The sequence below is a fragment of the Alosa pseudoharengus genome, unplaced genomic scaffold (assembly GCF_046254945.1).
Source record: "Alosa pseudoharengus isolate Yale_2024_CS ecotype anadromous, Long Island Sound unplaced genomic scaffold, YU_APseudo_1.1 YU_APseudo_1.1_scf_2, whole genome shotgun sequence".
NCBI classification, from domain to species: Eukaryota; Metazoa; Chordata; class Actinopteri; order Clupeiformes; family Clupeidae; genus Alosa; species Alosa pseudoharengus.
The window spans coordinates 39,335,637-39,361,997 of NW_027468663.1; the positions used below are offsets into that span (position 1 = coordinate 39,335,637).

The 26,361-nt window shown below is 40.9% G+C and overlaps 1 protein-coding gene across 9 annotated transcripts in view; it reads right to left on the reverse strand.

The window, feature by feature from the left end:
* inpp4b (inositol polyphosphate-4-phosphatase type II B) overlaps positions 1-26,361 on the reverse strand; it is a 181,704-nt gene that overhangs the window by 15,485 nt on the left and 139,858 nt on the right. For 8 of the 9 annotated variants that reach the window (XM_076294962.1, XM_076294964.1, XM_076294965.1 and 5 more), the window contains 4 exons: positions 24,308-24,483; positions 20,261-20,384; positions 2,256-2,382; positions 1,294-1,434 (listed from right to left, as the gene is read on the reverse strand). In XM_076294962.1, the coding sequence (XP_076151077.1) occupies positions 1,294-1,434; positions 2,256-2,382; positions 20,261-20,384; positions 24,308-24,483 (568 nt within the window). The remainder of the gene's footprint in view (positions 1-1,293; positions 1,435-2,255; positions 2,383-20,260; positions 20,385-24,307; positions 24,484-26,361) is intronic. The other variant, XM_076294963.1, reaches the window with a different exon arrangement.

Sequence of the window (26,361 nt, forward strand, 5' to 3'; positions counted from 1 at the left end):
TCCAAACGTAATTGCCGACCCCTGGCCTAGGAGGTCCACCTTTTTTATGTATGTTGGTCTTAACGGGGCATGTCAACCCATCCCATTACCACTTATTTCATTATAGCGCCACCTAGTTAAAAATTAAAAAGCAAAAAATTAGGTGTTTTCATCACAATATCTCTGGCTGACAAGGTCAAAACTGCACGAAATTAAAAGTGTAGGATCATTATGACACCCTCCGAATGCATGCCAAGTTTTGTGTACTTTCGTTCATGGGGGGCCTTACAATAAAATCATTTATGTGTACATTTAGTGACGTACACCAACAATGATTCCCGGGACACTGAAAGACCGGGGTACACAAAACTTGGTGGGCATGTAACCCCACATGGATAGCATGGAACTGTCGTTTTTCGTTTTGATCTGTAGCCCCCCCGCTGGACTGGACCCCCGAAAGGAGGGTAGGGCAGACACAGTTCTCTGTGAATATCTTGAGAACTGTAGGGACTAGGATGACCATTTTTTTCCGTATGTTTGCCTCCAGGGGTCATGTTAACCCATTTCATGTACACACATGTGCACAAACAGATACACACACACACACATACATTCACAGTAATCATACGTATGACACATACTCACACAGTAGACATATGTACGCTTGCACACACACAAGCGCACGCACACGCACGCACGCACACGCACACACACACACACACACACACACACACACACACACAACATAAACATGAACATGCACACATGCACACAATTCAAGAATTTCTCAGAATTATGAACAGGCAAGATGGAGGTGGGGTTGTATAAAATAAATTTTACATGTGAAATCTATGAACTAATCATGTTTTGGTACTTGTTGTCTAGCAGATATCAGTGAGAATTGAGTACGTGTGGATAATGCAATTCAGTGAGACAGTTAGAATCATATAGGCCTTTCAGCGTGATTTATTTTTGTGGAAAAAATGTGCTGGACTGGGCAGCGGTCATATTTTGTACCGCTCTGCGGTACATCTAGTTTAAAAAGGGTATGAATGATTTTGGACATGGCATTTTTCATAAAAATGTTAAAAAAGATGAAAACGCTTCTTTTTTTTATTCCATGTTTCTCCCACATTGTCTTGCAACCTTTTGGAATGTGGCAGTGTCATTTTCAGTCAGAACAAACATATTGGTCAAGAGAAAATCAACATTAAATCATTATTTGTCAGGGGTATGATTAATTTTGTTCTTAACTGTAATTACATCCCCAAAGACAATACATTAACAGCGGTGGCCTCAGGTGGCGTACTGTACCTCTCTGCAATGGTCTGCTGCTCGTTGATGCCCACGTTGAAAAGCACCGGGTACACCTGCAGTGGCTTCCCCTCCCGTAGCTCAGGTGGGATCATCTGGAATGACTGCTGTGGCAACGGCACCTCCACCGTATAGTGGTCTCTAAAGAGAGAGAGAGAAGATTAGACGAGACAAGAAGGAGAGGAGAAAGGGAGCATAGAGAGGAAGAGAGCAGAGGCAGAGAGCAGTCAGCTGGAGAAAACAGACATACAAAAGAGACACTTTTGACTTTGGCTAATTGTATTGTTAATATGATATGGCCAGACCAGGAGTGTGTTTACTAATTATGGCCTCTCTTTGAGTTTTATGAACCCTTATTAAGATATAACTTAATAAAGTTGTTTATTTTATTTTACTAAAAGTGCTTTCCAAACTCTCTCTTTATAGTCCTCAAAGGAGAAACCTTGCCATGTCTACCTTAATAGGCTGAAGGTTAGGATAGGATAGACTGTGTTTAAGTGTTATTTCACAGAAAGTTCAGGTACACATACTACTTGCTTTAAAATGTTATTAATGTAAAAATTAGCATTCTCACAAAAAATCTCCTGTGCACTTCATGCACACATTAACATATCTTATTTCTCTTTCACTCTAGTCCTCTCATGCCAAGGTGTCCACTACTCGAGCTTCACTTAGCAGTCAGGTACTCCATCCAAGGGCTGACTTTTACTAGGGTCCCTTACAAGGTGAACACAGGCACATATAAGGCACACACCCAATGTGTTCAGTGGCCAAATCATCCCAATTCTGACACCACATGTGGCGGAAGGAAAGGACAGTCACCTCACCCTTAACTGAGTCTTTAGGGTCACATATTAGTGTCAGAGTTGGGACTAGGATGGCCATTAGATGCGTATCTGCAGTATACTTCATGTGTGCCAGCCCGGAAGGGGAGCATGCACAACACTAACACGCTGCCTTACCGTCTGCCACTGACAACAGGCTGTAGGTCTGCTGGGTCGTCTGACTTGGCTTCTGTGATTCTGAATGTGACTCTGTGCAGGTCAGAGATTCCCGTCTCCATGTCCTCTAGCATGCCAATCTCTTCACCTATGGAGGCCAAAACATACATCACCAAAAGGGTCTAGAAAAGTGTCAACAATGATGGAGAATCAATTAAATGACTACTCGAGCAAACATAGCAGAGATGATTGGCATGAGTATATATTAGAAATATGCTTGATAAAGCAGACAGCAGTACTGTACATAACCACCAATTCTCTTTTACACTAAAAGTGCTCAATGATCTCAATAAACTCAGTTCAATAAACAAAGTTCAATGTTTCAATCACCAATCATCTACTACTGTTCCTGAGTTTATTACTTGTTAACATTTAACTTCATTAAACTGCTGTATACCACAATATATCTTATATGCACACATCTGAAATAATGTTTATTTCTTGCTTGCTCTTAAACTTTTTAAAAAGGGTTTGATGGTGGTTACCCTGATTATAAATTACTGGGAATAAATAGGTTAAACAGTGTAGAGCACAAACTTTGCACAAAGGCACCTCTCAACTAGTCTAACACCAAAAATTCCTCTGACACCTACTCTTAAAACCTCCAATGTGTGATTCATGCAGGATGCGGCCTATTTTGATCTGGCTATGTGTAACCACAGCAGAGAGATCTGTAGCCATTAGAGATCTTCAAGAACTAGACTGCATGTCTTGCTCAACTGCAGAAATTTGGATAATTATTGTTAAAAGAAATTAGGATGATTCTTGGGTTTGATCTGTGATAGCGTTATTTTCTCCAACCCAACTGGAAATCTAACTTATTGTCTATAAAGTAATAATAGTATTTTAAGTTCTGCTGTATTTGTATGTTTATGATGCAGTTTCTGTCTTCATTATGTGTGATTAATATGAGTGTGTTTTAGTGTGTGTTTTAGTGTGTGTGTTTATGTATTACAACTATAAGGAATCATTTCCAAATGCACCACAACACAAAATTGATAATTTACCCTAAATTAATACATTGCCTACTATTGTGGATTTTCCCTTTCTTATCATGACAATCAATCTACACACAATACTCAAATGGGGATCAAAAGTATCTATCTATCTATCTATCTATCTATCTATCTATCTATCTATCTATCTATCTATCTATCTAAAACAGGTGTTTGGAGTGTTTTGTATATTTATAAAAAATAAAAGACTGAAATATTCCATTTACATAAGTTTTCCGACCCCTTGTTATGACACTTGCAATTGCCTAAATTACCGGTAATGCCTAAATTAATTCATTGGACATTATTAGGAGAGGCACACATCTGTCTATATAAGGTCTCACAGTTGATGGTGTATGTCAGAGTGAAAACCAAGCCACAAGGTTGAGAGAATTGTCCGTAGACCTGCGAGCCAGGATTGTGTCATACAGATCTAGGGAAGGATACAAGAACATTTCTGCAACATTGAAAGTGCCCAAGAGCATGGTAGCCTCAATCATTCTCAAATGGGAAAGTTTGGACCCATCAGTTTCAACCCAGCCTATAACCACTCATTTGTGGTACAGCGCCACCTTGTTAAAAATGCAAAAATGAGGCATAATCGCAGGTATCTTTGGCTGACATGTTCAAAACTGCATGGAATTTGAAGTGTTGGATCATTATGACACCCTCTGAATATATGGCAAGTTTCATGGAGTTCCATACATGTGTACATGTAGTGGAGTTGAGCGAAGGGTTGCCAGTACATATTACATTTCTACAAGCATGGACACACACACACATACACACACACACACAGACAGACACACACACACACACACACACACATACACACATACACACACACACACGCACAAACACACGCTTGCACACACACACATACGCACGCACACACATGCACACACACAGGCATACACATGCACCAGGGATGGAAATTACATCATAGAGTGAATTTGATCAACTAAACAGCCACTGGGTGGTGGGTAAATAAATAGGGCTAGCAAAGGCCACTACCACAAATATACAGTCATATCCCGTCGAATTTTGATGGCAGAATATATGATGACTATTATTGACTATTAAAAATAAGAAAGTGTCTGTAGGGATCATGGTTACCAGCCTATGAGGGTAAATCATGCTTATTTTAAGTTATTTTCTACAATAGTGAGTGAGCCACCGACCCCAGCAGGCACTGGCACAGCACTTCAGTTTCTGCCACTACCATTAAGAAACCGCCGCTATGGTTTGTTCTGCCACTACCATTAAGAAACCGCCGCTATGGTTTGTTCTGCCACTGCTACTGTACACTCTTTCAGGATGACTGAATAAACATAAACTGTGGATCTGCTTCGTATCTTCACAGGCTAATATTGTCACACAAATAGTTATTTTTTGAAGTGGCCCGCATAGCCTACTATTGTCATCCGGCCTGCGACACCTTCATAGAAAACTATGGCACACTGATATTTAGACCTATGAGGCAAATGGATGCACATCTCCACACAGCATTCATCATGGTGGAATATCTCACAAACTCTTCACTCAACACATTAAAAAGAAATATCAGAATAAACAGACAACCTAACCGAACACAGGTGTAAGGTGTAAACTAAAGCTTTGCCCTGTACAATTAGCCATTCCAGAGTAATCCTGTTTTGAAATTCTAGAAAATGTCACTATGAAACAAAGACACTATGGCATATGAATGTGGTTCTGCTGACCTTTAGTTTTGTTGCTATGCATGGAGGACAGGCCAATGATTTTTGTCCAATATTGGTGGTATGTTTAGCACATTTTAATTGCATCACAATAATGCTGATAACAGTTATCATTTTGGTTACCATAATCCTGATATCACAATTTAGTATTTCTAGTGGCTGGTAAAAAAAGTTGAGTGTCTGGTAGATTTTGGAATTCACCAGCCACAGTGGCATGTGGCCATAATATTTAATTTCCATTCCTGACACGCACACAAATAAACATACACACACACAGACACAGACACACGCACAAACACACCCCATACACACACTCACAAGCGAATACACACACAGAGCCGCACACCTTTACACAAAAGCAAACAGACACATGCACGCACTCATTTACATACACAAACGTTGCAAGAGTAGGGGATGGAGCAGGAGATGGAGACAAATTGACAAGGGTGAATGTGCAGGACTGAACAGCGGTCATATTTTGTACCGCTATGTGGTGCATCTAGTTTTTAAAAACTAAATTTACATAACACTCCAAACACCTATGTTTTGTGGAGTGTTGGAGCATTGTGTTTAGATTGATGAGAAAGAAAAATGATTCTGAAACATAACAAAATGTGGAAAAATGTATAGGGTCTGAAAACTTTCCGGTTGCACTTTCAAGTTTCGCGAAGATCTAAAAATATTTGTGACCAATGAAAATTTGGTTTTGCTTTCGATTTAATCCAATATGGCATAAGAATGAGAAAGGGCCAGTGATGGCATCTCTGAGAAGCGTGTACACCGGTTCTGGCCAGATGCCATCTCTGCAAGCGTGTACACCGGTTCTGGCCAGACGTTTCAGAGTTGGAGCAGTGTTGTAGTATTTTAAAGCAAGCACACTAATGAAATCAGACACTATAAAATAATGTTGTGCATCTGTGCAATGCTTATTAATGGCCACAGTTGATGAACAAGTTGCTAAACAAGTTGTTGGCTATGCACATTTTTTCCCTATAAAAACAAACGCATTTGCAAGCTGCTACAGCAGTGTTTCCCGAACTTTTTTTTCTGGCAACCCACTTTTTAAAAATGACAGATTATAGCGACCCATTTCACTTCAAATCTACCCTGCAACCACCAATATTGTTTTAGGCCACAGGTTCTCCAACTTTTCTATGCCTCCCCCAACCATACATTGCTATAGGATCCCTGCTTTAAACACGGTTGTGTTGCATTTTGAGCACCATCAGCGTGAAACGTTGGAAATGACTACTGAAAAGATACGTTTTAATGCGCATCCGAGAGTAGGGGAAATTCTCGCATGTTGCGCCGTCGTCATTCGTCAGCATAGTAAGCTGTTCCTGTATTTCTAAAAAAAAATGTAGGCTACATTGCGTTGCAGACAAATGGGTCCATAACACTGTGGACGTCAATTCCAATGTAAACAGCAAATAACTCAAGTCGTTATATTGTATTGTTGTATTATATATTGTATAGTCGTTATATCAGAACAAGAGGCGTTTGCGCAATAGCCGGAAGAATGCGCCTTTACTTTGGAGTTAGCGAGGTAGAAAACGAGAGGAATAGTGATTAAAATGCCCATTTAAATTGTAGACTATAATGCACTGTTGTGCATTTTAAATCAGAAATAAGAATGTGAGGAGGTTGCTATTAACTTTAAAGATTGCATCTGCAATCGAAACTGTATGCAAATTGAATGGCCTTATGTCCGGTCTATGGATGTCTGCTTTAGTTGACAGCACGGTCACTAGATTTTAATCGGTAAAGTTGAGGAGCTGGTATCTATTAATGTTCGTGCAAATAGGCGGATTCATGTCCCTTGCAGTTTGCAACTGCGAGGTAGCCTACATGGCAGGCGCCCCACAGAACGGTTTCATTTTGAGAGGTAGATATCCATGCTGGCACCCCCTCTGCGATGCGTTCGTTTCATGCGCCCGTTTCATGCGCCAGTTTCATGAGCTTTTATGACAAAACCGTGACTGTGGTAGTTAACAATCTACATCCTAATAGAAAACTGTTAGCTTTCCTGGTATCAAATGACAAATGGTATCAGTTAGGCCTATAACACAACATAAATTGTGCTGGCGACCCAAATAAAATCTCCTGCGACCCACCCGTGGGTCGCGACCCAGACTTTGGGAAACACTGTGCTACAGTACAGTGCCCTCAGAAGCGTTTCCAGTCTGACTTGATATATCCTCAAGCTGTCACTTGATACAGTGGCGTTCTTTCATTATTACTTGTCACTGCAGGACTATTGAGGCAAGCCTTCATATCAGTTATTGGATATACTTGACAAATGGTTATTGCAATGATAAGATGGTTACATTATAAGGGTCTGAGTGTTGTAAAAGTGTTTTGCCATTTATTTAGCTAATGGTAGTTGATTGTTGATTAAAAAGATATCCAGACGTTGTCATTTTATTTTTTATTACATTTTACATTATGTGTGTGTGTTTATGTGTGTGTGTTATTGAAATGCTCAATTGATAAGGTCTTCCTTGTTTAGTTACTAGTGCCTGAGGTGGAGTCCTAGCTGGTGACCTGTCCCCCAAACTACTCTTCTTTCTGCTCCATGGCACCAGCACAAAACTCTACATGAGGTGTGCAGTGTGCTTACACCACATAGTAGCATTCCTCTGCAGGAACATGGCACGGCATTCACAGAGCCTTTCCAAGGTTACAGCGGGTAACCTCAATGAACTTGGCAGAGGAGTCTGAGAAAATGACCACAGTGTACTTTATTCAATGAATTTTGGTACTTTGTGTTGCATTAGAATCAAATAAAAATTTGCAAAAATCCCAATATATACAAAAATGTCATGTTCTTTTTGATTTTACTCATTTCATTTACAATAAAATCTGATTAACATATTTTAATGCATTTGAAGCACTTCAGACTTCCATCACACAATGCAACTTACTCGAAGGACCGATAATAAACAGTTTTTTATATTTTAGTTTTTTTTTTTCATCTTTTAGTACATCACATACACCACACTATTTGAATCTGTTTTACATCATATGTAACTGCCATCTTGTGGCACTGACCTCTAGTCAATAGACACCCTTCACAATCAGGACTCCGAGAGGAATGTTCTTTTTTTAACGTGTACATTTGCATACATTTATTTACAGTTAAATAGCCATTTTCAAATTGTCATTGTGAGTTTCATTGCAACTGAATGATGACCAATGCCAAAATGTGACTAAAAGCTCAAATGGGTTGATAATAAGTTTCTGTGTAGTCATAGCTTTTCAAATTGTCATGATCCTAGGGGACGTAGCTATAGCATAAGTACAGTAAATAATATTGATGGACAAAGCAAGAATGGACTACGATCAGGGAAGTCATTGTCACACTTTTTTTACTTTAAACCTACATGCCTCCTACAGGAATATCATACAGTGCCTCTAAATCAGACAACCCAAGTGCAGACACATTTCTTAAGGCAAGCAAAACTCAGATAAGCAGCTCACATGGTCACAATGTGATTAAATGCTCTTCTCCTGATAACAAAGTGGTTTTGTTTCAGTGAGAGGATCTCTCGTTTAGATCTGTTTCACTGATGATGGTCATAAAATAGGACACCACTGCATGCGTGAAGTCTTTACCGTTGTTTGGTCAAAAATGTTCAAAGTCCAGTTTAGATGCTGTTTAGAATATTACACGCTTACGTAACACTGTGTACGGCAGTTGCTCATACCTGTGTTCAATGGCAGGGAGATCATGCAAGCAGTCCGGCAGGCAAGCAAGATGTTAGGCAGGCAGACATGCAGGCAGGAGGGCAGGAAGGGCAGAGAGGCAGGGAGGGAAGTACAGCAGGCAGGCAAGCAGATGGTACGCAGTGATGTAGATCCAGCAGTTCAATAGTCCAAAGGGAAGGGGATATTCCAAAGGGTATTCCAAAAGGTGTTTTAAATTAAATGTTCTAAATGTTCAACTCTAAAGCTTCGAAAAGGTCAAGCGTTTAAATCATAATGCGTCAAGATTCAAACTATCAAGATACAAATTTCAAGCTATAAGCTTACAAGTTACAAGCTGTAAAAAACTATTTGTGTCCAGCCAGAGGCGTCACTAGACCTTATTCACTGGGGCACGTGCCTTAGTAAAAGTCTCCAGTGCCCCAGTGAAATTCTAGCGCTGCTCTCGCTGGAAACGGCATTCATGAGCGTTATTCATGAGGCTATTTAAGCTACAAAGAACTATTGCCAGAATGACTATAGGACCCTTGCCTGGGAGGGAAGTTTATCTCAATTTTGACAAAAAAAGTCAGGAAAGCCTATTAAATTCATGCAGTGAGTATAGGCCTACTTATGCCTATGTGTTTGGATGTTGCTGGATAGTGGCTGCTACAACAATTGAGGGAGAGAGTGCTGGAGGAGGAGGAGGAGGTGGAGGAGGAGAAGAAGGTCGAAGAGAAGGAGAAGAGAGGGGAGAAAGAGCACAGGCAGGGCACCTGTAGGCTAGCCATTTATTTCATATTGCGCACACATTTTTTTTTTTGTATTGGGAGTTGGGGGCCTGTGCCCCAGCAAAGCTCTAGGTCTAGAATCGCCCCTGTGTCCAGCATCTTCCATTGTCTAACTAAGACTGACTAAACCACATGGAAGACGCCATCTTGAAGTGAACGGGTGACCAGGTGACCTAGGACCATGTCAAAATAAAAGCTCCATACAGAAGCTAATGAATCTCAAGCAAACTACGTCTTTCAGTTCAATAGGGTTTAAAATTCAAATTGGCTCCTACTTATCCGGCCCCTTATAGCAACCGCGTGGAGCATGCTATAACAAATATCCAAAAAAGGAGCCAATTAATTATCATTTGTATGACAAAAAAAAAAAGGGAAAGAAAGGAACTCTAAATTTTAATTCCAATTCTAATTCTAAGTGAAGGTGAATGCAATTATCAGTAAATGTGTATGCGATGCAGAAGGATGCACGTGCACATTCCAAGAGTCATCTCAGTCTTGATTGGCAGCTTCGACTAAGAGGCATATCTTGTTGATGGGTCTTTGGAGCTGGTTTGTTTTAGTCTGGAGTCGTACACTACGAACCAGACCCTTGGAATCCTTCATAACTTCAATGACTCTTGCCATCATCCATGAGCCTCGTGGTGCCGTAGCATCAGCCACCACAACAATGTCTCCCACACTAAAATTCTGCTTGACACGAGACCACTTCTGTCTTTCTTGCATGAGTGGAAGATACTCCCGTATCCAGCGTGTCCAAAAAAGATCTGCAATGTATTGAGTTTGTCGCCAGCGCCTCCTGACGTAAAGATCTTCCTTTCTAAATAACCCTGGTGGTAGTACGGGTTGGACTTTCAACTGAAGTAAGTGATTGGGTGTCAATGGCTCCAAGTCATTAGGGTCGTCTGAAAAAGTTGTCAAAGGACGACTGTTCAAGATGGATTCTACTTCGCACATCACTGTGACAAGACCCTCGTCATCCAAATGTTGTTGGTTGGTAACAGACAACAAAATCCTTTTGACCATTCGGATTAATCGTTCCCAAATGCCTCCGTGGTGGGCACCAGCAGGAGGATTGAACGTCCACTTCACACCTCTTTGTAAGAGACTGCGCTCGATTTGTTCCATATTCCAAGACTTCAGTGCTTCCCTTAATTCCTTTTCAGCTGCGATCAAGTTGGTTCCATTATCGGATCTTAGTTCCTTCACTTGACCTCGTCTGGAAATGAAGCGTCTGAAGGCATTCACGCAGGAGTCGGTATCCAGAGAGTGTCCCACTTCCAGATGAACAGCCCTACTGGTGAGACAAGTGAATATCACACCATATCGTTTGGCCATGCTGCGTCCTCTTCTCACCTCAATCGGTCCAAAGTAGTCCACTCCGACATGTGAGAAAGGAGGAAGGTCAGGTGTCAAACGGTCAATTGGCAGGTCAGCCATCTTTTGTTCACCTGCACATGCATGTTGCCGCCTGCAGGGCACACATTCATTTAAAATCTTTCTTGCCAGGGAGTTGGCACAAGGGATCCAGTACTTCTTACGTAGGGTCGACAACATGTGATTCCTTCCACTGTGCCCAATTTGATGGTGGATATGACGAAGCACAAGCTTCGACACATGATGTTGCTTGGGCAGGATGGCAGGATGTTTTTGCTCTTCTGGCATTGCCATCCTGTTAAGGCGTCCACCAACTCTTAAGATGCCATTGTCAACTATCGGATCCAGCCTGAGGATGGAGCTTTTCTTGTCTAAATTCTTCCCATTGCATAGGCTCTCTATTTCCCGTGGAAATCCTTGCTTTTGGCAGAACTTCACAATGGCTTCTTCAGCATCTTCAATGTCCTGAATGGACAACATCGTACGACTAGGTTTTAGTGTTTTAATGGTGCCTTTCCTTTTCAGGACGTGCTGGACCAGTAAGCTCTTCAATTTGAGCATCCATGCAACGGCATTTCGGAGTTTGCTCCATGTTGAAAAGTAGTTGAGCAGTGTGCTGGTGGCATTGCATTCACTTGTGAAAGTGGCATGTACCTCAACCACTTCTCTCCTCAACTCAGGGTCATCTGGAGGGATCGCAAGCTCAGATGGTGGATTGGGCCAACACTGTGGCAAGTCTCTCAAGAATTTGGGTCCATTGATCCAGATGTTATTCTTCAAGAATTGAGCAATATTCAGCCCACGGGATGCATAATCTGCTGGATTCATTTTGCCAGAAATGTGTTTCCATTGAAAGACATTGGACGCATTCCTGATGAGATTGACACGGTTCGCAACAAAGGTATGAAACCGCCTGCTGTCATTTCTTATGTACTTTAAAACAGTTGTACTGTCTGTCCAAAATACAGGTGGTTCCAGTTGCAGCTGTAATTCAGTGGACAGCATCTGATCAATCCGAACAGCCAAAACCGCAGCAGTCAGCTCAAGACGTGGGATGGTCATTAGTTTTAAAGGAGCCACTCTTGATTTTCCCATAACAAAGGTTATGTGCACTTGATCACGGCTGTTAGTCAACCTCAAATAGGTCACGGTGCCATATCCAATTTCACTTGCATCACAAAAATGATGCATTTGTGCACATTCCACATTTCCAAAGTTATTTGGCTTAAAACAGCGGGTGATGTTGAAGTCTGTGAGAGTTTTAAGGCCATGCCGCCACTGCTTCCAGGTTTGGGCATAAGTGTCAGGAATCGCCTCATCCCAGCCGAGTTTAAGCCTACATAGTTCCTGCAAGATCTGCTTTGCCGGGAAGGTCAAGGGTGCAAGAAAGCCAAGCGGATCATATATCGAGCTAACCATGGATAGAATACCTCGTCTGGTGCATGGTTGGTCCTTGAGGGAAACATGAAACTTAAAGACATCCTCTTCAGCACACCATTGCACACCAAGAGCTCGTTCCACAGGTAGATCTTCGAGGTCTAGATCCAGATCCTTCATCTCCTTTGCTCTTTCAGCCTCAGGAATGTGAGACAAAACTTCACGGCTGTTACTGGACCACTTTGTTAAGTTGAAGCCTCCAGTTGCACACAGAGCTTTCAGTTCCTGGTACAAGCTAATTGCGTGGGCCTGTGTGTTCACTGACTTTAGCAAATCATCCACATAAAAGTGGTTCAAAACAGTGCTCACTGCTTCTGCTGAGAAGTTGTCTTTGTTGTCCTCAGCGGTTCTTCTTAGGGCGTAGCTGGCACAACTAGCTGATGATGTTGCTCCAAATAGATGAACTATCATCCTATACTCCATGAGGGGTTGAGTGACATCTCCATCCTTCCACCACAAGAAGCGAAGGAAGTCAACATTCTCTGGCGGGATCTTGACCTGGTGATACATCTTCTCGACATCAGCCAACAGAACTACATTCTCATGGCGAAAGCGCAACAGGACTCCAATCAAAGAGTTTGTCAGGTTTGGGCCCTGTATAAGCTCATTGTTGAGAGATGTTCCTTGATACGATGCAGAACAGTCAAAGACTACCCGCAAAGTTCCTTTTTTAGGATGACGGACCCCATGATGAGGTATGTACCAACCCTTGCCATTTTTTAATTCAAGCTCATCCTTAGGTACAAGCTCAGCATGTCTACGTTTCAGAATTGTATCCATAAACAGTCTGTACTCATCCTGAAAGGTTTTGTCCTTGCTCAGCTTCCTCTTCAGAGACACTGCTCTTTGCTCCGCCATCTGCCGGTTGTTGGGCATGTCAGGATCTCTTTTGAATGGCAGTGGCAACTGATAGTGTCCATTCTTAAGCTTTGCAGAAGTGTCCATTATCTGCAGAAACCGCAGGTCCTCTTGAGACATCTCTAACTGTTCTCAGGGAAGTCATGGTTGAATTGCCGGATCAGGAGTTCATTCACATCTTCAATAGAAATCCGATTGGCATAAACATATGGCTTTCCTTGTGTATTGAGACAAGTGTGCTCACCATGGAGGAGACCATTCATTACCCAGCCGAGCAAGGTTCTAATTGCAAAAGGCCCATTGCCTGTGCTATTTATTATCCTCCACGGTTCCATAAGCTTGGGCACATTCATTCCAATCAGTAGGTCAATGTCTGCATTGATAGTCGGTAAGTACACATCTTTCAAATGTGGCCATTTCTCCACATCCTTTTGTCTTGGGATATGATCTCTGCTGACTGGGATTTCTTTTTGGGTGTAAACATCAGGCAACTCATAGAAGTCTTTCCCTTCCAGACTGCTTACTTCTAAACCTTTGATGACCAGGCTGTCAATGGGTTTCTCCTGGCCCATTGTACGCAGAAGGATCCTGTGTTGTTTACCTTTTGCATTCAACTCTCTTCTGAGATTTTCAGTACAAAATGAGGCAGAACTACCTGGATCAAGGAATGCATAAGTTTGGACGATGCAATCTGAATTACTTAGTTTCACTTGAACAGGTACAATTGCCAGTGTGCAATGATCATCACTGGATCCAAGGCCTTTCTTTTCCAGCGAGACTAGTCGACTGCTCACAGCCTTCTGTGGCTCACTGGCACTCTTTTCCATCTTCATGAATTCACCATCAGACTTCTGAATGTGCAGGATGCTCGGATGTTTCTTGGAACACACTGCACAGGTGATTCGTCTCTTACAGTCTCTACTCATATGGCCCTTAACCAAACAGCCAAAGCAAATACCCTTTGCCTTCAGCAATCCTACACGGTCATTATGAGACTTGGATAGCAACTCTGCACAAGAATCAATGACATGTATACCATTGCAAATGGGACACACATTTGAAATTACTGATTTGTCATTACTTTGCACCTTTAATTTCTCCTGTGTGAGAATCTCAGTTCTAACTGGTGCGTCTGCTACAATGGTTGCAAAGCTACTGCCTTTGGTATTCATTTTAAAAGACAATTTAGAATCTGGAACAGACTTGCTTTGATACACCTTCTTGGTTGGGACTGGTTGATGTATATCACCAAAAAGAGGATCTTGCATGATTCTGGCCTGCTTCTCAATGAAGTTAACCAGATCAAAGAAAGTGGCTCTTCTTTTCCTATGTTCTAGGATATCAAAGGCTATAGACCTCCATTTTTCCTTTAACTTGTGGGGGAGCTTTGAAACAAGAAGCCGTAGGTTAGAGGGTAAGTTGAGCTCTTCCATGCCAGTCAGGTTCTGTGACAGATTGCAACATCCTCGCAGAAACAGTGCAAAGCTTGATAATGCCTTTCCATCCTCAGGTTTAATGGTGCTCCAGTTTAAGGCCCTTTCCATGTATGCACTAGTGAGTTTTATTTCATCACCAAAGTGATACTCCAACAGTCTTTTTGCCTCTTCATATCCCTCATGAGCATCCATGTGTAGACAACTCCTGACCAGATCCCTTGGTTGGCCAGAGGTGTATTGCTCCAAGTAATACAAGCGGTCCTGGTTACTGATGGTCTTATTTTCAATTCCATGCATAAATGCTTGCATGAAGGGCCTAAAATTCAAAGGCTCTCCATCAAAAACAGGGATATCCCTGCTGGGAAGTAAAGACAACCTTTGCTGTTGAACAATAAGTTTTGCAATGTCATTCAAGCCACTATTTGCATTTGTGAATATTGTTTGTGGTGATGGGGTAGACGACGTAGCTGTTGCTGTTGGAACAGAGGTAGCTGCAGTTGTGGCTGGTTGATGTGAGGCTTCTTCTGCCATTGACGAATAAAAGTCAAACTGTTTTTGTTCAGCCGTAAGAAGCTGAAGTGGAGTTTTTGGAACCCCGTGTATGTTTGCATATTCAATTGATGGCTCTGTATCCACGAAAGTTTCCTTTAGTTGTTTGCCTTGTGCCTTCAGATAAGAATTCATGCCATCTTCGGGTTGCTTTGCCGGATATACAGACCGAAGGAAAGCACTCTCAAGTTGCTTCTCAAAACTCTCAAGAACTTGGACCTTGGCATTTGCAGCAGCTAAGTCAGTTTGTAGAGCATTTTGTTCTATTGCATTTTGCAGTTGCACCTTTTTCACTTCCAGAGCGTGTTTCCTTTCAAGTCCAGCAGCACGTTCCATAATAGCTGCTTTTTCAGCTTCAGCTTTCATGCGTGCTGATGATATTGAAGAAGAACCAGATTTTGAAGAGTGTCCAGATCTCTTTGATTTCCTTGACACATTTGAAATGCTGTCCAAGGGTGTAACAATTGGCTGGGGTTCAGCTGAGCTGCTTTTCCATGTTTCAACATCCTTTAAAAATGACATGAAGGTACTTTTTTTGGGCTCATACCAGCTAGCATTGTCATTTTCCTTTTCCTCATCAATTATCAGCTGCTGCACAGACTCATGAGCTTTCTCAAATTCATCCAAAGCAAGTAGCAAATCTTGAACACCTTTTTCCACATCAGCATCATTGCCTTTGGCCATAAGTTCTTTTAATTCGTTTTGTTTGCGGGTACAAAAACCCAATTTTCCCCTTCGGGTTGCAATGAATTGGCTTATTTTCCTTTCCATGGTGATGGCTATGTCAGTAGCCTCAGTCTGAGAATCAGGCACTATCACAACCGACATTGATTGAGACATATAAAGGCACAAGCACACAGCAAAACACAATACACGGCCACAGGGAGTTCAAATATGGCGTCAAAATTCAACAATCCAGAGCAGCAAGTTGCAACACAGGTAAAGCACACAGTTCAAACAATAGCAATTCCAACACATCCAAATGCAGAGAGATAAAGGGAGTTGCAACAGAGGTGAAGCACAGTCCATACAGTGACAATTGAAATCCAAACTCCAAGCAAACAATTCCAGTTCAAATAATTCCAAGTCCAATCCAGTAAGCACTCCAAACTACAGTTTTTTACTAATGTTTGGTCAAAAATGTTCAAAGTCCAGTTTAGATGCTGTTTAGAATATTACACGCTTACGTAACACTGTGTACGGCAGTTGCTCATACCTGTGTTCAATGGCAGGGAGATCATGCAAGCAGTCCGGCAGGCAAGCAAGATGTTAGGCAGGCAGACATGCAGGCAGGAGGGCAGGAAGGGCAGAGAGGCAGGGAGGGAAGTACAGCAGGCAGGCAAGCAGATGGTACGCAGTGATGTAGATCCAGCAGTTCAATAGTCCAAAGGGAAGGGGATATTCCAAAGGGTATTCCAAAAGGTGTTTTAAATTAAATGTTCTAAATGTTCAACTCTAAAGCTTCGAAAAGGTCAAGCGTTTAAATCATAATGCGTCAAGATTCAAACTATCAAGATACAAGTTTCAAGCTATAAGCTTACAAGTTACAAGCTGTAAAAAACTATGGTAACGCTTTAGAATAACATGTGCTTATTAGGTATTAACAGTGCATAATAAGCAGTTAACAATTCATTACTAACAGTTAGTTAACTGTTGTTATCCTTTAATAACATTAACTAACTGTTAACATGCAGCTTGTAAGTGTTAATAAGCAGCCTTTTAAGTTACTTACAAGCATATTTGTTAACAGTTGTAAGTGTTAACAAGCAGCTTGTTAATGCTTGTTAATGATGTATAAGACAAAGAGGTGGATAACTAATAGCTTATAAGACCTTTCTTACCTATTTGTAGTACATTTTGCAGCCCCCCAATCTAAAGCGAGGACCATGTAGCCTATAGTTCCACAAGCCCAACCTTCTATCTCTCTAAATACTGTATCTCTCCATCTAGCTTGGTTTAGCTGTGAGAAATGCACCTTAAAAATTGTTGCAGTGAGCAGGAATTGAACCCTGGTCTCCCACGTCAAAGAGTGCATCGCTACTTGTTGAGCTACACTATTGTTCCTGATTTGCTGATGAAAATGTTCATTTTACCAATATGTTTCTGATGGAAAAGTGGTGTTTAATTTCCTTAATCTTTGTTCAGTGAACGCATAAAACAGTTTGTCAGTTTGTCAGCAGTCTAAAGATATGCCAGCTTTGTATATAGACCCTTTCAACAAGGTAAACAAAAACAATGCTTGAACATTCTATTTGGGCCCCAATCTACTTCCTCTGCATTAAGATAACATACGGAATGTTAAAAAGGAAGTCTTGTGGGGCCAACTATGATGCTGATAATGGAACTCTCTTGAAAGGGTCTATAGTTTGGTTACCTAGCAACCGAGGCTTAAAGACGATAAGTGGGTGCATTCAAAGCTCTGGTTCAAAGTTGCAAACATAGGCGAACGTTCGTGATCGATTTGAAACATGTTTCAGTTTGCCTTGAACAGAGGCGAACATTCGTGGTCTGTTTCTGCATTAATTAAACACCACTTTTCCATCAGAAACATATTTGTAAAAAGCATAGCTAGTATGATATAGAACATCGGAATATAGAATCAAAATGAAAATTTTCATCAGCAAATTAGGAACAATAGTGTAGCTCAACAAGTAGCGATGCACTCTTTGACGCGGGAGACCGGGGTTCGATTCCTGCTCACTGCAACAATTTTTAAGGTGCATTTCTCACAGCTAAACCAAGCTAGATGGAGAGATACAGTATATAGAGAGATAGAAGGTTGGGCTTGTGGAACTATAGGCTACATGGTCCTCGCTTTAGATTGGGGGGCTGCAAAATGTACTACAAATAGGTAAGAAAGGTCTTATAAGCGTATTAGTTATCCACCTCTTTGTCTTATACACCATTAACAAGCATTAACAAGCTGCTTGTTAACACTTACAACTGTTAACAAATATGCTTGTAAGTAACTTAAAAGGCTGCTTATTAACACTTACAAGCTGCATGTTAACAGTTAGTTAATGTTATTAAAGGATAACAACAGTTAACTAACTGTTAGTAATGAATTGTTAACTGCTTATTATGCACTGTTAATACCTAATAAGCACATGTTATTCTAAAGCGTTACCAAAACTATTTGTGTCCAGCATCTTCCATTGTCTAACTAAGACTGACTAAACCACATGGAAGACGCCATCTTGAAGTGAACGGGTGACCAGGTGACCTAGGACCATGTCAAAATAAAAGCTCCATACAGAAGCTAATGAATCTCAAGCAAACTACGTCTTTCAGTTCAATAGGGTTTAAAATTCAAATTGGCTCCTACAACCGTGTACTCTCCATTGAAGTATACTCTCCATCACAGAAGAGAGATATGCTATGATCACTCTAACAAACACAGACATTTGAAGGTGAACAGTATTCTGATGAACAAACCATACTGAGGTAGGTATATGCAAAACAATTGCACCGGAATGAAAATGATTTAAAAAACGAAACCATGAAACATGCCCAAAATATAACACCGGAGAGTAACATGAAGAGGATTTGAAGGCATGAACATTGACTGAACATACTGTATTTCTCCATTTCTGTGATTTCTTGACATTTTGAAATAGTGGTTGCATTTTGAAAAGGTCGTCCAGTCTGCCATCAGGGTGCTTTATCATGTTAGGTAATAACAAAACAGCTCTAAAACAGACCTCATGCAGCCTGTTCCAACTATGAACATATTTAGGCATGTAGAGGAGCTTTGACCACTATTCACATATTAAGTCATGCAGCCTGCAGGCTACAGATAGATAGATACTGTAGATAGATAAATACTTTATTTATTCTGGGGGATAATTTCCATCTGACATCAGTTTGCTATTTTGATAGTCTCTAATTAATTCGAGTTCCAGTCAGATGACTCCTTGTATTGTTTTCATTTCAGCAGAATTAACTGCCATTAATTATATAGAAATGACAAAATGCCATCTGGTTACATCCAGCAAGATTATTTCCCATTTGTTGAGTGACTGACTGTATACCGAGTGACTATTACTTGCCAGACTTGTGTAGCTGAAAAACATTATGTCATGACTGTCATATAATACTATTACTACTATGACTACTACTACTACTACTACTACTACTACTACTACATTTAATTTGTATAGCGCTTTTCAAGACACTCAGACATTCATGCTCTCTCTGCTGCTGCTCCAGTCATTACATGCTGTGTCTGCAACAGTAAGTTGGCACCAATAGTTACATGCAGATAGATAGATACTTTATTGATCCCCAAGGGGAAATTCAAGTTCAAAGAAATTCATGCAAGAGCGAGGCAGCTTGAGTGTATTCCTGTCTGAGGCATTCCGACTTCCACAGTGGACAAGTAATGTCCTGTTTGGAGTGTCAATGGAGTGGCCTATTTTCTTACTACTCAAGTTTCTATAGCAATAGCTTGTCTGGTCACACAGGTCATCCTCACAACTGCTCCTCTTAGTACCCCATTCACGCTTGAAACCCTTTTCTGTTACTGCTCCCAAACTCTACAATAGTCTCCCATTGCACATCAGATTTTGTCCCACTAGAGGTTCTATTGAGGTTGAATTTATTTTATTTCTATGTATTCTTAACTTCTTTTATGTATTTTTTTACTTTCTTGGCTTTTAACAAAGTTTTATTTCATTTTTAACCTCATTTGACTCATACCTTAAATTATTATGACCGCCTCGCTAGCAAAGCAGCGGTCACATAGGATTAGCCAGATTTTGTTTCCTTTCGGATTTATTTATTTATTTCTAGTAATTTTGTATCAATGATTCCCAAGACACTGAAAGATTCCCAAGACACTCCCCCCTGCACCGCACGCCCAAAAGGAAGGTAGGGAAGACCCAGTTTTGGTCTTTTCTTTTATCTTATTGTGTCATGTCTAATCTCACAAATTGTGAAGCACTTTGGGTCAACTCTGTTGTTTTTAAATGTGCTATACAAATACATTTGACTTGACTTGAATAGCAGCTGTATATTAAGTATATACTGTATTTGATGAGTGAAACAAAGGCTTGCCCAAATACCCCTGTGGCAGCAAGCGAGAGAGCTTGTGATGACCTGTCTGTGGGTCTCAGGGGTACTTACTGTAAGTGCTGAGCAGGCTCTCGAACTGGGCCACCAGGCCTACCAGGTGCAGCTGCTGCAGGAAGCCCTTGTCCTCCAGCCCCGCATAGAGCCGCATCACAAAGCCACACGCCAACGCTGACAACTGGAGGAAGAAAACCCAAGAATATATAAGCGCGCGCGTGTGCACACATGCACGCACACACACCCACACACACACACACACACATTCACATAAAACATCATGCTTACACAAACCAGCAACTAGTCACAGCACCATCAATTAGTGGTTTCTGGACATGTATGATACAATCTTTGAATTCAAACTACAAACATTTTGTGGTTTCTACCAGTTCACAAACTTCCACCGAGGTCTTCTTTCAAACTGTTTGCCACTATGATTGTGTGTGTGTGCCTTAGAAAAAGCATGTTCAACAAGTTTAGTTTCCTAAATCATGTTTAACAAGTTCAGGCTCTGAATCTGCAGCAAGATAAAACAGACAAACAAATAGTGAAAGCATGTAGCAAAGTGTCTGAAACTCCTTGCAGGGCATCAGCAGGGGATGATGCAACAAGGCAGTGGCGGTGTCAGGTGACCTCACTCTAGTTTAAAGGAACTATGTGGAAGTCTGTAGGCTTCTAGTTGTCACAGCTGAACACAGCTACAAGGCATTCTTCCAATTAGTTGCACTGTATTTAAAACAGTGGCCACACTTGGTACAATGTGGTATCACAAGAGAGCGGGCCCAGCACCAGCTGATCTGCATGTTAAAGGGGAACTATGCAGTTTGTTTACCTTAATTTAACTAAAAGCTTCGGAGTCATTGGAATGGTTATATGACTTTTTCTGGGGTGAATGGCGGCCAACTTTGGGCCGGCGGGCTACCGGCCTCAGAGTCAGAAAGTCTCGCGGTCTCGCGATGTAACAAATTGCTTTACTGCACTACAAACATACATGCCAGGCACCGGCTAGAACAAGGTAGCGATGGAGTTTCTCAGACATTCTGACATTCTGCAGGAAAAACTGCGAGCAAAAAGCGAGAAAACAGAGAAGATATTGCCAAAACTGCATAGGGTCCCTTTACTGCATTGGGAAATTTGCCCCATTAAGAAAAAGCCATCCTCTCTAGTAAGATCAGGACAACAGTTTATTTTCTCTCTTCAGTGATGGGAACTTCGCTTGCAGAAGTTAGAGAGTAGTTGACCTTCTTACTGACAAATCTTCTTCGTATAAGTATGCTTACTTGCTAAGCCCAAGCTTAACATGTCCACCCTATCGGGACCAAATATGCTGGAAGTGATTTGAATACAAATTACAGAATATTGTAGGAGCAGTACTATTAGACTTTAGTGCTGCCTTTGATGTGATCGATCACAGATTACTATTGAAGAAACTTAAGTGTTATGGCTTTACTCCATCTGTCATAGCATGGATCGAAAGTTACCTAACCAATAGGACACAGAAAGTTTTCTTTAATGGAAGTCTCTCAAAGGCACAGCATTTACAATGTGGGATTCCGCAGGGCTCTTCACTAGGACCACTGCTCTTCTCCATTTTTACAAATGATCTCCCACTTGTTTGTAAAAAAGCCTGTGTGCCTATGTATGCAGATGATACAACACTCTATATGTCTGCACAAACAGTTGAGGAACTCACATCAGCCCTCAACAAAGAGTTGCAGGAGGTTTTCACATGGATCTCTGATAACAAACTTGTCCTGAACATATCGAAAACCAAGAGCATTGCATTTGGAACAAAACACTCATTAAGCTCTAAACCCCAGCTGAATCTGGTACTGAACAATGTTGCTGTTGAGCAAGTACAAAAAACAAAGCTTCTGGGGATAACTTTAGACTGTAAATTATCATGGTCAAGAGATATAGATTTACTGGTACAAAAGATGGGGAGAAATATACTGTATCTGTAGTCAAAAGATGCTCTTCTTTTTTAACACCTCATCTGACCATACAGGTCCTGCACACCCTTGTACTGTCACACCTAGACTACTGCTTGGTGGTCTGGTCAGGTACCACAAAAATGTATCTAGGGAAGCTTCAACGGGTACAAAATAGAGCAGCTAGGCTTGCCCTTAAATGGATTCAGAGAGTCAACATAAATAACATGCATGACCAACTCTCCTGGCTAACAGTTGATGTGAAGTTGAAAGCACCCCTTCTTTCTTTCATAAAAAAACATTAATACATTAAACAAACCCGACTGTTTGTTTAGGCAGCTCACACTTAGCGCTAATGTGCACACATACCCTACCAGACATGCCACTAATGGTAACTACACAATTCCAACAATCAAAACAAACTTAAAGCAACGCACAGTACTATGTAGAGCTATGGTTGAATGGAACTCCCTTCCAGATCAGATATCAAAAATTCAGAATAAAGCTATTCTGAATTCTATAAAGCATGGCTGATTGCACTGAATCCTAGTATGTACTACTGAATTTTACTTTTGTTTACTCATTTATTCTTTTCCTTTTTTGTCATCTTATCTTTTGTTGTTGTTGTTGTCTGTTTTTGTGTGTTGATGGTTTAGTGATTCATTCTTTTCCTGTCTTTCTTTTGTTTGTTTTCATATCTGTTGTCTTGCATGTTGATGTTTTGTTTGTTTTATGTAGTGTGTGTACCCCAAGAAAAGTATCTATTCTTTTCCTGCTTTTATATCTGTTGTCTTGTATGTTGGTTTCTTGTTTGTTATATGTTGTGTGTGGACCCCAGGAAGAGTAGCTGATGTTTTCTGCATCAGCTAATGGGGATCCAAATAAAATCACAATCACAATCACAATATTTCATAATATGCAGGTATAACTATATCAAAGTCTCTTCTACAACAAGTCTAGATAGTGAACAAATGATAGTTTGTTGTGAGTAAAAAACTTTAACTTAAGGTGAAAATGTCCACCCTATCATCGTCCACCCTGTCATAAATCAGAATATTGTTCCATTATTATCTGAAAATAGGTGTATTTTATAGGTAATCTATGGCAATTGTAAGGGCTGAATGGCACTCTTCTGTGATATTCACCCTCCTATGTCAAGTTGTTTTTGGTGAAGTTTGTCTGCAGGCAGGATTATGTTACTAGGCTGATTTTCAAGAAACTTGATCCAGAGATTACACGGACCAAAGGCATACACAATTTTCCATTAAGATTGGCCAACTTTTTTAAAGTATATTTTCTGGGCTTTTTGCATTTATTTGGACTGGACAGTGATGACAAACAGGAAGTGAGTGGGAGAGAGACAGAGATGGAGTGGGATTGGGACATGACTGCAGGTCGGACTCGTGGGTGGCTGGACCCGTCCATGGTATGAACTTTTAAACATTGTCTGTTTATTTTCAGTGCAATCTGAGAACACAGTTGAACTAAAATAAAGTAAAATAGCAGGCACATGAGCATGGAATGGAACGGTCTTGCCGTGGCTACTAATTTACTACAGATGTTAAATGCCCTTAATGACTGTGGTCTGTTGTCATTTACTGTACTGTACTGTAACTGACCTGCAAAGGATATACAAATTCTCGCACATATGGGTCATCTTTATCTGCCTCAGTAAAGCCCTGTTAGGCAATGTATTTATTAGATCTTTATAAGATCTCTTCTTTGTCTATTTATCCTAAACATAGTTATGCTCAATTTAACATTGATATTTTTCAACCATTTTCTTATGTTTCTTCATTTCAACTCCTAAGAAAATACCCAGTTTAACGTAACATCATAAAATACTCCTTTGCTATTCTTTTGGTCCTTCTATTTATTTCACTGAGACAAATGTGAGCAGTAGTATGAATTTCACTGTGTCTGAGGTGTGACTGTGTTACTGTTTAAGCAAGGTACAGTCAGGGATTAAATAAAAAAAATTTAAGGTCAACACAGAACTACAGTGTTCACTCTGAGAGTTACCCTCAGTGGTATCTACAGTATATAACTGCAGTGAATATTTGCATTTGCAAATCATTAACAGGAAAAAGTAAACAGGAAAAAGGTGGATCATAAGCAGGCAAAGCCCACTGGCTGCCTTGCATGCCAACTCCTTTGAGGGGATCTGACCTACCGCCTGACTGAACACTACGTCACGCCTCTGCTGGAGGAAGAGGCCCTGAGGGATGCTGCACACTGCCTCCTGCAGGAGGACGAAGGTCATGGATTTCTGAGCCCGGTCGCCCACCTCAGTCACACACTCCTTCAGGGAGGCCACCAGTGGAGACAACTGCTCACGCCACTCACCTGCTGCAGAGACAGAGAAAAAGAAGTAAAAGAGAACCACAGACAGAATCAAATGGAGAGATGGAGAGAAGGATCACTTTTCTCTGGAGTATTTTGACTAGTACATTAACACTGAGCTACTAACCTGGAATAAATACCAACAGTCCAGCTGGCACTTATAAAACTCTCACGTGCTAACTGGTGTCTTTTCTTACATTTTGGCAGTGTGCTGCAACCCGAAACACCGAACTACGTAGTGCATAACCCAGATGGTTAGTCTGAACAACCGGTGCGTTCATTTGAAGGTGATGCCAAAAACATGTCTCATAACATACAAAAGAATGGCATAGTGTAGCTTTCAAATGATCTTTTTATCACAGAAAAACAACTATAAATACATTGGCAAAAATGCAGGAGGTCACTGCTCAGTGGTATAGAACAGCATTACATCATTAGAAATACAAAGGGATGATTCTTAAGATTCTCAATTTCTCCATTGTGTGTGTGTGTGTGTGTGTGTGTGTGTGTGTGTGTGTGTGTGTGTGTGTGTACAGCTGCAACTTATCACAAACAGTAGAAAGTGCACTGTGGCTTATTTGTGGTATGAGCAAATTGGTAAGAAAGTACAGCGACAGTAAACACAAAGCCCAACTGTTAATATTAGTTGAAATGAAAGAGGAGGAAGCTCGTTTATTACTCATGTTGTAAAAACTTCCAGGACAAGTTTAAACACAGCGGTGGGAACAAATCAAATTTGTGTTGTTTTAAGATGGTTTAGGGACTGTTCGGTATTATAGAACGGACCACTGGAGGAGAATAGGGGAGGGTCATGTCTTTTTTATTTCTTGTCAAGGGGAGGGTCACCCAACGTTTTTTAGGAGTAGTCCAGTGAGTGTTGGAGGAGTTGCTGGCACACTATGAAGGCAAGTGTGTCTTGGATATGGATTTTGCCTTCGAACTGTAGAGAAACAATCGAGAAACAATCGAAAAAGAATGGTTCCGGGACTGCATACTAAATCCTGAATATGGGATACCAGTTTTAATACTAGACAACAGCCAAGCAGTGGAATATATTTAGGAGGGGGGGTAAAATAAAGGCCTCGCTCTGTGGCTTTTGAGTGGAGAGACTGAGCGTCCTCTAGAGGGCACTAGCAAAGATTCTAGAGTGAATGTTCCATTACGTACTCTTCGAATATCCTTTCGGTCCCGGTGATTATTTGTGAAATTGTGCAAACAACAGCCTTTTCAAGGCATTTGAGAAGAAAGGAGTGGTACCATGCAAGCTCTCTAGTTTACTAGAGGAGTAACTTGCAGGAAGTGTACATTTAGTTTCCATGCTTATTGTGTTTCGACAACAGTGTTAGTGAGTAAATCTACTGAAATGGCCACCATCTTGGTGGAGTGTGATGTGTAAGATGAGAAAGCAGAGGTTAAGTAATGTATGTCATAATTATGAAAAAAAAACGTGGCTATCTGTACATCTTTGCCAAGCGCAAACCAGTACAGAAGGCATCAATAAATTGTAGGGGAATGTCATGCCTCTTTTCCCTATAATGTTGGAGGGTCATAGAAAAATGTATTGCTGGAGAAGGGAGAGTCAAGTCTATTTTGACTAAAGATCCCAGAACTCCTCCAGTAGCCTCTTAAATAAAAAACGAACAGTTCCTTAGATGACACTTAGAGTGACTTAGACTTGAGTTTACTTTTGAATGATTTTAGCAAGAAGTGCTGATCCTTTTAACTTGAGCATTGTCCATGCGAATAAGATAAGAAAACTTAATTGTCTATTAAATGTAAACATAACAAACAGAGTACATGAAATACACACAATAAATCACATAAACTATGCTATGTCTCTGTTCAGGATTGTGAAAGCAGAGGACACAAATGATTTATTGTAAA